The sequence below is a fragment of the Accipiter gentilis genome, chromosome Z, assembly GCF_929443795.1.
Source record: "Accipiter gentilis chromosome Z, bAccGen1.1, whole genome shotgun sequence".
Lineage (NCBI taxonomy): Eukaryota > Metazoa > Chordata > Aves > Accipitriformes > Accipitridae > Astur > Astur gentilis.
The window spans coordinates 37,593,167-37,606,397 of record NC_064919.1 but is presented as its reverse complement, the minus strand read 5'-3'; the positions used below and the strand labels follow the sequence as shown (position 1 = coordinate 37,606,397).

Below are 13,231 nucleotides of genomic sequence, written 5' to 3'. Positions count from 1 at the left end.
TGCCAGATTCCTTTAATCAGTAATGGAAGTTGAACTCTGTGGGATCATCAAGCTGAAACGTGCTCCTGAAGAGCTATTTAAATGGAAGAGAATGGGCATCTCATCCATGCTTTTGTGAAGTGCAAATTAGAAGAAAAAAAAAAAATCCACGTGACTGTTAAAAGCTACTAATTGGTAAAATTTCAGGGAGTACTTAAAGTCTCTTGTTTCTTTTCATTCTGGAATGAAAATATGATGGGGGTTTTTCTCTGTTTTCAGATATTGATGAATGTCAGGAACTGCCAGGTCTCTGCCAAGGTGGAAATTGCATCAATACATTTGGCAGCTTCCAGTGTGAATGTCCAAAAGGCTACTACCTCAGTGAAGAGACAAGAATCTGTGAAGGTTGAGTCCCTTGAAACCTTCTTCTCTATCACAGTGCAGTTATTATGAAAACCACTGTCTTTTTTAGCCTTAAATGCATAAGTGGATAGGTTACCCACACCCTTACCTAAAATCTTCTCTAAAATCATTATCTTTGGCACCAGTGATATGATTAATATAAAACTTGAAATGTAACATGTGAATATACTAATGCTTATTTTACATGATAGATCTCAGCTATGTGTATTCAGTAAACTAAGGAGGTTATTCATGATTTCTGGCTTCTTACTTCAACACCTTATATCTCCTGCTAGTTTCACTAGGGTCCGTGTATGTTAAGTGAGAAAAGGTGTCCTCTTCACAGTATTTAAGAGTAGTGATTTAATTTATGCAGCATGAAGTAAAGTTAATGTTGGTTTTCCTTTTGTGTTTGAGAATTGTCATAAGTGTTAGAACCAAAAATTGTAAATAGACCCAAAAGTGTAAAGAATCCTTCGTGGTTTCTCCTCGTTAGGAGTGTTGTGAGTCAGCTTCCCCTTCTTCATTCACTTTGTGAGAAAAAAAAAATTGTCTTCTTTCAAAACAGAGCCTGTGAATCCTGAGGCTTTGCTAATAAGCTTGGGTGAAGAAAACTGATCAAACTGGGTGTGAAATTAAAACTGTATGGACAAAAAAAGCTTACACCCCAAATACCTTGAATAAGATCCAAGGTTAGAGCAGCAAGACTATGTGAATATTCAGCTTGCCTGTTTCTCAATAGAGTACTTAAAAGATCATTTCTCAGTGGAGTAGTGAACACATCAACATAACTGAGAAGTGACAGTAACATTCCTGTGAGAAGAGGGTGTGAATGTCTTTTGTGGAGCTGATGGGGCACAAGATGCTCCAGTTTCAGTGGTAAATTCAACAACTTTGAATATATTTAGGGTGTTCTCTTGTACTTCACTGGCTGGACTCAGACCCAATTGTAAGTTAGAACAAAAAAATTTAAATAGACCCAAAAATGTAAAGAATCTTTAATGGTTTCTCCTAGTTTGGAGTGTTGTAAGTCAGCTTCCCCTTCTCCATTCACTTTGTGAGAAAATAACAATTCCTTTCAGAACAGAGCCTGTGAATCCTGAGGCTTTGCTAAGCTTGGGTGAAGAAAACTGACCAAAGTGAGTTTGAGGTCAGAAACATTTGCTGCGACTTGGTCCTCTTTTCTCTTGTTAATTGTAGTGTTTTCGCTTTGTCTCTAGATATTGATGAGTGTGTTGCACATCCTGGTGTCTGTGGTCCTGGCACCTGCTACAACACCTTGGGGAACTATACCTGCATCTGCCCACCTGAATATATGCAGGTGAACGGAGGACATAACTGCACGGGTATGCAAAATGTCACCTTTACTAGAACTGTCTGAATATTGGACTGTTTCAGGGCCAGCCTCTCTGCTTAAAATTTCCTTTTAGATGAGGCTAGTTCTAAAGCCTTGTATTGCTTTACCCTGCCTTTTAACTCCCAGACAGTTACATCATGTAGCCAGGAAAGAGATCACAATGACTGATGTGCAGTCTTCAAGTGCTCTTACTCCCTTAACAGAACTCAGAAATCTTTTTTCATTTTCAGTAGTCATTTCCAAATGGTAGGGTTTACTATACAAAGGGATATGATGTGGTTTTGATTTCTTGGGAATTTTCCTTTTTCCCCTTTATGTCTTTGAATGAAAACTGAAAATATGTCAAATTTCAGGTAAGTCGAACACAAAGACTGTAGATTACTTCAGTCCTTAAATGATTTTTAAATGCATCCATGCATATGCTTGGGTTGCATTCTGAAGCCAGAGTTAATGAACCACTGTCTAGGTTGGTAGGGGGTTGATATTTAATTCAGTTAGTTTGTTGGTTACTTCATAAGTGATTCTTTTCTCACATCTAGACATGAGGAAGAGCTTTTGCTATAGAAGCTATAATGGAACATCCTGTGAGAATGAACTGCCCTTCAATGTGACCAAGAGGATGTGTTGCTGCACATACAATGTTGGCAAAGCCTGGAACAAACCTTGTGAACCATGTCCAACTCCAGGAACAGGTAAAGCCTACTATAATCATCCTGTTTTGTTACTTTCTTTGCTTATATGCTCCTTTAACCTATTAGATAAAGTTAACATTTTACCCCAAAAAAACCTTTGCTGTACTCCCAAAGAGTGACAATACCTTGCCATCCTGTCACTGGCTGGATTAAGTCTTGGTGTGCTAAACAAGAATAGGTATTTCTTCCGTATTTTTTAAGTGCAAGAAGTATCACTCCATATTGAGTGGAAAGACAGAGCTTGAATAGTTTGAAGGCCCAATCATTCCCCCTGGATGAAAAAAATTCAGGAAGAACATGCATATTTTCCCTCTTAGCTGCCCCTGAAGGTAAGGGCAAGGGAACAAACTACTGTCAGGTGTTGCTGAGATGAATAAAAAGGCATGGAAAGTACAGACTGACTTGCCCATCAGCAGCAGGAGTATGTCAGCCCAGTAGCTAAAAGGATGTTTGTAAGACAGGAATCTGTAGGTAGATACAATTATTCAGACCTTTTTTTGGTGATGGGGATCTATAAAATGAGTGGTTGTTTTATTCTTTCTTTCTAAAAAATACCAAGGCTTTCAGAGGTCTTCTATGGATATAGAATTACTTTCAGTTATTTAGGTATACATCAAAAATCTATGTTTGTGTAGGTAAGGCCCACCAGGATGGTGCAGTAGGTATAAGCAAGTTTTCTGAATGTGTGATTAGAGAACTCCCATCTCCAAAGCTGTCACTTTGAGGTTTCCGGAAAAGCAGTCATCGGGCAATAATACTGGGGTTTAAGATACTGGCTGACAAGAGGTGCCTACTGCCTGTTCTGTCTTCCAGGATAATTAACTTAGGATAGTATAATTTCATTACTGTATAGGTGGGGATACATTTATTCTGGTAGTCCTAATCCGTCAGAACAAAAATACTTGGGTTTCTAGATTATTGCCTGTCTAGATTTTTCACTTGTGTCTCACATCTGAGCTGATCCTTTCAGTTGCTTTTACATTTTCTCTATTTAAGGTGATAAACTTGCAAAAGCTTAATAAGGAGGGCATTGTAAAGGGAAGTAAAAATTGTCATCTATAAAGGGAGGTGAAAATAATAAGGTGCAGTTCTTTTTCAGTTAGTCTTTATTGAGTTCCTTGCCTGGAACAAAACACCCTTGAAAGCTCAACTCAGAAAAATCATTGGTGGGAGAATCACCAACTGGAAACCTGACAGTAGCACCTGGCCTTCGTTAAAAGATTCTTACATTTGTAAAAAGAGCAAAGGTGCCTAGATAAAACTAAAAGACTCAGGTGCCTGTTTAGTACAAACACGTTTCATTCTTTCGTTGACTTTGCCTCAAGTTTACTGCCACTAAACCCATACCTCTGGTGCTGCATCACTTGTGATGTTAGTGTAAAGAATGTATTACTTTCATTCCAAGTGGTTTATCCTGGTGGCATAAGGGAAACAGCAGATAATTTAGGAAAGACTTTCCCCTACAAGCAGTAAAGAGGAGGAAAATGCGACTGAACAGAAAAAAACAGCCTCTTCCTTTTCTTTCTTAAGTAGGAGGCGGGAAAATAAAGGAAATGTTCCTAGCAGTCAGGAATGGGAGATGGAAATAAGCTTGAGAGAGGAAGTACGTGTTTGCTGTCACAGAGAGCTCATAAAATTCTTTCCCATAGTCATTTATCTCAGTGCCATAAAATTGTCACCATGGTGACAACATGATGAGAAAAATACAGCAAAGTACTAGCAGGGATTCATGCAATTAATATTCTTTGATGGAAGAAAGAATTGTACTTTTAAATTGGTAAGACTGAAGTTCTCAAAAACTTCTGCAGCTTTTAAAGATTTGTTAAGACAACTCCACTTAGTTTGCAAGCAGTTATGGGGTTAAAATATTTCCTGAAAAATTTCAATATTGCCTTGTTAGCTCTTCTAAATGCCTTTACTGTATTTGGAGACATGACTGAACTTTTTTCACCATGAAAAGAGATTGCGTGAGGGATCAAACACAAATTCCAAAGTCGAATAGCTGTACTTATGTGATATAATCAGTTGTTGTGAAATCTGGGTGGGTGCTACACATCACAGACAGGGGTTGTGATACGCTGACCTTAACCAGTTTGCTAGACTGAGCCCAGTAGCTCATTAAGAGCATTATTCTGCTCCCATGAGAATTATATTGTTCCTCTAAATGAACTTCACATGCCAATGCATTTGCATTTTTTTTCCTTTGTGAACAGAGCTCTTTCTTCCTTTTCATGTATTTATGCTTAACAATTAATCTCTGTTTGATTGCTTTAGGTAGTAAAGACTGTATTGCTTGGTTTTACACACTATACAGATCATAACCATTACCGTACAGACTTTAATCAGAAATAATCGCTCTTGTTTGTTTGTTTTTTCGCCTGAAGAAGTGTAAAAAGCTGCTTCATTGCTAAGAGGTAACCAAGTATTTACAGAACTCTTTCATGGTTTGATCATTTCAGGAGTGCTTGACCATTTCAGGAGTGCTTGACCTCAGAGAGTTTTTTTCCTGTTATGTGATAGATTGTTTTGTCCTAAAAATAATACAGTGATAGGTATATGGGGTTTTGAAATATTTTTTTAAGTCATTGATGCAAAGTCAGTCTTTCAGAAAGTAAATGTCTGGTGTGTTTGTGTATGGATAATTTGGCACTGTATAAATGCATTATCATACAGTCCTTACCTAATTATATGCTCTTTTTCTACACAGTACAAACTGAAAAAAAAAATAATGGAAAAACTCTATTAAATGGAATGCATGGAACATGTAGGTAGCATAACACAGAATGAAGGAAGACTGCAACCCTCAGAGCATCTTCTTCATCCTCCCAGACCTGATGTGTTAGGCATTATCACAGGAGTAGGTTACCATCACCCATGGAGACAGGGTCGTGAACACAAGGCCCTCTTTTTATCTAATATGTGTGTTTCACAGGTTTACTGACAGCAGTAAATGACATAAAGTTCCTTGCAGAAAAGAACTATTTTCTAACTCTCAAGTGTTATACATGTTAGTATGAAAGAGCAGAAAATTTCTGGATGGTAAAACACTGTGGCGGGGACCTCTGTGGCCCAGTATCCTGTACTGCAAGAATAACCTCAGTAGGCATTAAGCAGTCATTAAACAATAGGACAGAAGAAAGAAGAAAATGCCAAAGTTCAGGTATACTGGATCCTACTTGGCTTGTACAGGGAATAACAAAGAATATTTGAATGTGAGAAAAATATTTTGCCAATCTTATTCTGAGCAATGATCAACTACATTTGCTGAAATTTTAATAAATAAGAATGTTTGGTGTAAGGAAGACAAGAATTATTCCATTTAAAACCCCAGTGGTTAAACTTTACAAAACTACAAGCTACTGAAGAGCTGCCATTAATAAATAGATGATCAAGAAGCTCAGACTACAGCCAGTAGAGAAATAAACTATCACCACTGTAGATTAAAGATCATTACTCACAGGAAAACAGAAGAGTCTCCTTTCTCTTTTTCTGGTGCTAGAAGAGATGCCTGTTAATTTGTCTGCATTTCAGGTTTAGAGGTGAGCTAAAGGTACACTCCATACGCTTACTCTCGTTGGATAAATAGGCTTCCTGTAGGTCCTCAGCGGCACAAACAGTGGACCAAGCACTCATGGAAGTCTCCAGATGCTACGCTTCCAGAACCCCTTTGAGTTTTATGTCAATGTGACATTTTTGTAACTTTTACCTACATTCTTTAGAAGGATATTTTACCTTAGCTTAATGCCATTAATGTGCAAATATCTACCGCATGCTTTGGAATTCTTCCTTAACAATACTTTGGAAACTTAATATTGAAAGATACTTACTATTTTTCTGAAGAATTTGAATGCTGATATGATCTAAAAAGATGCTGAATACCAGCTGCATGGTTATTGTTTGCAAACACACACTTAAAACTGTTCATTCAAACTGGTTATGTCTTCACATTGGAATCATTTTGCTCCCCTCAAACAAGTGGGCTTTCAGTACACAATTCTACTGGTAGTCAGTATTTTACAAATTTGACATAGTTGTAGTTGTAGGCCTGTGTTTCATATTTCTACCTAGATGAAAATTTATCAATGTACTGTAAATGTGTAATACTTTTTTTTCTGGAAAGCACTGTTTTACCAGTAAAATCATGCTAGTATAGGTGCTTTATAAGAAATACTTCTTTAAAAGAAGTAATTATTTCTTACATCTTGCAATAATTAATTGATTCCATGCTAGAAATTTTTCTCTATATGTTGCAAATCCACTCAACTTCATATACCTTACCTGGAAAACCGTGGTTCATTGATTTTATACTTTATACTGTTCATTTCCCATCCTCAAGATGCTCTGGAAAAGAGGATATAAAATAAGCTTACTGAAACAGTGCCCTTTTTTTGGAGCAGAGTGTCCATTCTGCTCTACAGTTTAGTGGAACTAAGCTGCAGTAATCTCTGCAGAAGAGAACAGAGATAGTACCATCAAAGATGTCTAGGTACTGGTAAGTTACATTTATTTCTCCTATATGAAACTGTTGCTGCAGAATCTCTCTACAGATGTCTAGAAAGCAGGAATAAACCTTAAAAGGTAAGTTAAGGAGTTCTATTTGAAACAAACACTCAATTGCTGCCTTCTCAAATCAGACATTTACTCATGTATGAAAGTCTGCAAAGATCTGAGAAAAGAGAAATATAAATTAGTGTTTCTCTTTGCATTCATTTATTGGCAATCTGAATTTTCAATACAATTTTTACAGGAGGCAGTGGCTTTTCTGGGTAGATTTGGCTTGTATCAGCTCTTGAAAAGATGAGGAGACTACAAGTAATTCCTGGGAGATTTATAAATATTCACTAAAAATGCATTGTTCTCTGTTTTGCTATAGCTGAATTTAAGAACATATGCGGAAATATTCCTGGCTTCACTTTCGACATTCATACTGGAAAAGCTGTTGGTAAGTTTCACTAAACTTATTTTAACCAAAACTTGTTTTGCATAATGTTGGTGCAGCTGCATAATGGTACCAAAATGAACATTCCATGTAATAAAATCATAATTTCATTGTGGAGTTACAATGGTGACAAAAATTCCGAGACCAATTTTTGTGTAAAATATTTCTGATTTATATTTTTTTATGTCTACATTTTGTTACAATCTTTTGCTCACTTTCCATCCTAGTTCATGGGTTTGAGTTTTAATTGGCAATATAAAAGGTTTTGGCTTCAAAGATGTTGTGGGACTTATCTGCACATTTGTAACAGTTCTGCCCCTTGTCTAATATTTAGCATTACTCTGTTTTGATCACTTCCTGAATTTCATATAGTTTATTTTCTGTCATAATGGGAATATGTTTAGGTTTATATCCTGTATACAATTTCTGTAGATTAAAAGGAACTTCTCAACTCAGTTTTAAGCACAGTGAAACTGAGAATGCAAGCAGTGTGTAAAGCCATGAAGTACTGTAGTTTGACTAGCTCATCTCACTTTCAGACATTGATGAATGTAAGGAAATCCCAGGAATCTGTGCAAATGGTGTTTGCATCAATCAGATTGGCAGCTTCCGCTGTGAATGCCCCACTGGATTCAGCTACAATGACCTGCTCTTGGTCTGTGAAGGTGATTTGAAATGACATTATTTTCTACTTAGCCCTCATAAGCATGCTTGCCTTAAAGGGAAGGGGAACATTTAATTCATGTTTTCCAAAATCTAAGAGACAGACGGTGAGCTTTTTTGTAGGTCTCAAGTCTATAAATCAGTGTGTGACATGTTTGTCTTCAATACATATGCACATGCACTTAATGAGATTTGTAATAGTTTTGTGTCAAGCAGTTCACTGAATTCTAAATAGGAAGTAAATGAAATGCTTTTATTTTAGGGATGAAATTTAATTCTTGTTCTTAAAACTTCTGAAAAGTTTCCTTGCTTTTTTCTGTCTTTTGTCTTTTGTTCTACAGTTTTATAGGTAGAGAAATTCATAGAAGCTAATAGTGAAATTTTGTGTGTCCTGAAGTGAATAACTTTGTCATTGGTATTCACAGGTCTTGTGCTGTCATGTGCGCCTTAAAAAGCTAACACTGTGCCACCTTCTGTTTCAGTTCAAAGGCAGAGAACAACATTTTTTAATACAAAACCTAATTTCTTTAGGCAGACATTTAAAATTGCAAAGCCACTTCAATGTGTAGTAAGTTGGATTCATAGGATCCTCCTTCATCCAAAAAGTGTGTTATGGATGAAATTGTATTGATTTTGCTTTTCATTTGCATTGACGGCACAGGAGGCTGAAGGTCAGACTATTCATGCTTTGTTGAGGACAAAAGATTCATCTCCATGAGGAGGACAATACAGTCTACATTCTAGGCAGAAGAAACTATATCGTGGTTTCTGATGTCTGAACCATGACTCTTGGTATTTCAGATATTGATGAGTGCAGCAATGGAGACAATCTCTGTCAGAGAAATGCAGACTGTATCAACAGTCCTGGTAGTTACCGCTGTGAATGTGCTGCTGGTTTTAAACTTTCACCCAATGGTGCCTGTGTTGGTAAGAAATCAGTTGACTTTTCTCGTCTGTTTGAATCTGTTTGTACCTAATCAATGGTATATGCATGATTCTCTTGAAGGGTAAACATATTCTGCTGTTTTATGCGACAGTTTTTACTTTTTATAGCCCTGTTTCTCTGTAGAAGGGAAGAAAAGACAGGGTAAAATTTTTAAAGAACATTCTTGATGTATCAACCAAATCCTGACAGTAGTTTTGACCTCCAGGTGGATAGGCAAGTTACTATAAACTGAAGTTTTGTTATGATTCAGGTTTAGGTATGGATAATTTTGAGTCTGGTTGTAATAATAATAACAGATTGTAAAAACATGTTTGTGTAAAATGCATGAATAATAAAAGTCAATAATGTGTACCATCTGTTTTATATTTTTGTTATAGATCGCAATGAATGTCTGGAAATTCCTAATGTTTGCAGTCATGGTGTATGTGTGGACATGCAAGGAAGTTACCAGTGCATATGTCACAATGGTTTTAAGGCATCCCAAGACCAGACTATGTGCATGGGTATGGAAAGTAAATGCTTCTGTGTGTGGTTTGTTTGGGGTTTTTTGGTTTTTTTAAAGGGAGAGGAGATGAGTCTAAATTTTTTAGGAGATTATAGTGACATTAAAAGACTGTGAAGTTGTCCTTGGAGTGGATCTATTAGTTTGAGAAAAAAAAATCACAGTATTATCAGAGAGAAGTCCATGCTACTGAAGAACTTATTAACCCCATTTTCACAAAAATACATCATAGTGGCTTATTTTACTGAGAGAGCTGTCAAACATAGGAATGTGCTGCCCAGGGAAATGGTTGAGTCGCCATCCCTGGAGATATTCAAAAAGTGAGTGGACAGGATACTTCAGGACATGGTTTAGTGGGCATGGTTAATGGTTGGACTTGATGATCTTGAAGGTCTTTTCCAACCTAAATGATTCTATGATTCTATGATTCTATTTGACAGAGAAGTTTATAGGAGATATCACAGAGTGGTAGAATTTGGAGATTAAAAAAAGGCAGATTTTTCAATTATTTAGAAATTTATTGAGTTCATGTTTCATTTAAAAAACAGAATCCCATGTTTAATGTAACTTAAATCTGTACTCATTTTGTATTAAAATGATTAAATGATAGAGATGATATAAAAAATAAAATTGCAAAATAAGAGATCTTTTTCTTGTTCTTTTAGTGTTTCATAATCAGTTCTACAGTGTTTTAAAAAAAAAGGTGATGCGTATGTGAATTCAGTTCTCTTCAAGAAAAAGAGCCAAAAAATTATTTTGATTTTTGAAATAATGTTCATCTAAATGTCAGTTCTAAGCTATACAGAAGTTCAGTGTCTCCTATAACATAGGTGTGTTCCAATTTCAACTTTAAACAGACATCTAAAAGCTATTCACATTGTATTACATATTCCTATACACCTTGAATCTTCTCATATTTGGACTAAATCACATTTGTCAAACTATCTGAGGAGGATATTTGGAAAAGTGACTTATGTTAACAACGCAAAGTTTTGAGAGCCTGGTTACTCAAAACAGTAACTTAAATCTAAAAATAATTCTAAAATTTTCATAGGATGAAATACAGATTTAGACAATGACAGGTTATGGAAATGATCCATACAACAAAATGTTTACCTTATGTAAGTCAATAAAATGTTTCAGAAAGTCCACATGAACTAGGAGAACAAGATCTAAATACCTTCCAAATCCCCATGAAATTCCAGAAATTACTGAAGCACACAGCAGGAAACATCGAATTTTAGTGCCTTTTAAAAATGGGTGTTTCCAAGAGTTTGTAAGGAGTCTTTGTAATTCTGGATCTAGTCTTGACATAATATATTAACATATGTAAATTGACTTGTGAACAATGACACAAAACTCCTTTATAGAGCATTTTCAACAGGTTTTCATGCACTTAAGAGTAAAATAGGTACACAAAATTTGAGATAGTTGCAGGGCTGTGATGCTCAATCCTTTGTACTAAGTTCTGATCGCTAGTGTACATTAAGAAATGTTAGTATGGAAAATAAAAAGACAGAATGCTTTGAGATACTGCCCATGCACTTAACTTTTATCTTTGCATGTGAAAGTACCTTTTCTTTTAAAACATATACAAAAAATGCATCATGTAACATTTTCCTACGTGTACCCAGAAGATGTAAAAATCAGTAGTATAAATAGAAAACATGACAGATGAGAGACTGAGGTTTAGAATATTGTCACTGTGCACAGAAAACACATTAACACATACCTGGGAAAATCAGTTACCACATACAGTTTTGTTTCTCTTTGCAGATGTTGATGAATGTGAACGCCATCCATGTGGAAACGGAACTTGTAAAAACACAGTTGGATCATATAACTGTCTGTGTTATCCAGGATTTGAGTTAACTCATAATAATGATTGTATGGGTAGGTAATGTAATCCAAACTTTATTTTCATTGCTCCTGGCTTGGTATGCTGAGGAGGATGGTATATAGTTAAAACTCAAAGAGAAGACAGGTCAGGGTGCTAAGAAAGTTAATTGAGTGCAGTAACTGATACTGTTACCAGCCCTAGAGGTTAATAATTTTTATCATTTTTTAAACTAATTAAAAATATTTTTTACTGGCCAGCTTGAGATAATGTAAACCCTAAATCCCTGGACCACTGGGGCAACCTTACAGCTCACTGACATTTTAATGCAGCCCTCACCTCCATTAGATTTGCTGGGTAATTACAGCACACATCCTTGACTACTGACACAGTCCACAGGCACCACTTGCAATAAGCAAGTATTATATCACAGCGCCAGTGTTGCCTCATGATTTTAAAATCATTTCTTTATTTCACCATATTACTGGGCATTTGCACACGGTGTGAAAGAGGAAGCAGACGAGCAGTAAGAAAGCCAGTATAATTAATCTACCAAATCTAGTCTCCTAAGATGAACTCTGCTTATACAGAGTTTATACAGACATTGCTATTTCCTATTCTGTAAAGCACAGGACACCAGAATATCTGATGGTTTTGGACAATTTAAATTCCTGGATACTTGTGATAAAGCATGGGCTTCAGCATGGGCTGAAGAACAAGCTCTTAAGTCTCTGGAGATCCTCTCCCTTGTGCAGAGCATAAGCCAAAAGAAAGGAAGGCTTTACATTCCTTCCTGCTATGGAAGGAAGACAGAATGAAGTCTACTGGTTCCTTTCTGGTTCAGGAGAGAACTAAAACACCCTAAATAAGTATTTTAAATCCTCTCCTTATCCAGGAAAGAGAAGTTTAAAAACTTGGTCAAGTAAGAAGAGTCCGCTGCCGAAAAATGGCACTATTTGCCAAGGCGGTTCTTTCCCTTTGCAGTATAGCTGCCAATCTACTGCCAGGACCATCCAGCACCTGTACTCCAGGCTTTGCCTTCAAGGAGGCCAAGGAGCCCAGGCTGACTCAGAGACTTGGCCTTTAGTTAGCACTCCTTGACACCTTGAAGAGCCTCAGGGCTTTTTCCAAACTATCCCAGTCATTCAAAGGCAATTTAGCCCATCCCAATATAGTACTTTGGAGGTATGTCTGCTTGCAGAACTGTAACACAGAAGAAATGTGCTATGGAATAAACCAGTAACACAGGCACAGCTGTATTGGCTGAAGCAGAAGGCTGCATCTTTTTCAGGAGCTTGTACTTAATGATTCTGAAGAAGACTACAACCTCTTCAGTAAAACTGACGTTAGTCTTCATCATTCACATTAAAGTATTGTAAAACAGTGAAGTGTAAGTTGTTCTTACACCATTGTCCTTATCCGAATTCCTTTTCATTTATTCTGACACTTTCTCATCTGTATTTTTCCTTATGTAGTTCTCTGTTAAGTCTGCATTACTAAAGTAACTCTACAAACTAATAAGCATTTTCAAACCTCATTTTCAGAACTGTTATCAAGGAAGAAATCATCTTGCGGAAAGCAAATTACATATTCCCAAATTTGAAAATGACAAGGCAGTTTTTAGGAGGAAACTCGAGCACATATAAATCCAGATAAAATCCAGAACACTCAGTGTAACATTTTCTTTTCTGTGTCTGGAGTTAGCATCATACAGTCACTTGGCAGTAACTGAATGTTTCCAGATGCAGTAGCTGAGGTAATGCTGCAATTTGAAAATTATAATACCCTGTAAAAAAAGAGTGTTGTTTAAATAGAACATATACCCTAATGCACTTGAGTGAGAGTTACTTTCCACTAGTTGTCAGCTGTTCCCTTGTTGCTACAAGATTTCCCTTCTCCACAGAAGTATATATT

The 13,231-nt window shown here is 36.5% G+C and overlaps 1 protein-coding gene across 2 annotated transcripts in view; it reads left to right on the top strand.

Moving 5' to 3' along the window:
* The window catches only part of FBN2 (fibrillin 2), a 170,587-nt gene that overhangs the window by 135,760 nt on the left and 21,596 nt on the right, over window positions 1–13,231 (top strand). For both annotated transcript variants that reach the window (XM_049796454.1, XM_049796453.1), the window contains exons 39-46: window positions 259–384; window positions 1,602–1,727; window positions 2,278–2,430; window positions 7,304–7,372; window positions 7,909–8,034; window positions 8,834–8,959; window positions 9,356–9,481; window positions 11,257–11,373. In XM_049796454.1, coding sequence (XP_049652411.1) covers window positions 259–384; window positions 1,602–1,727; window positions 2,278–2,430; window positions 7,304–7,372; window positions 7,909–8,034; window positions 8,834–8,959; window positions 9,356–9,481; window positions 11,257–11,373 — 969 coding nt within the window. The remainder of the gene's footprint in view (window positions 1–258; window positions 385–1,601; window positions 1,728–2,277; window positions 2,431–7,303; window positions 7,373–7,908; window positions 8,035–8,833; window positions 8,960–9,355; window positions 9,482–11,256; window positions 11,374–13,231) is intronic.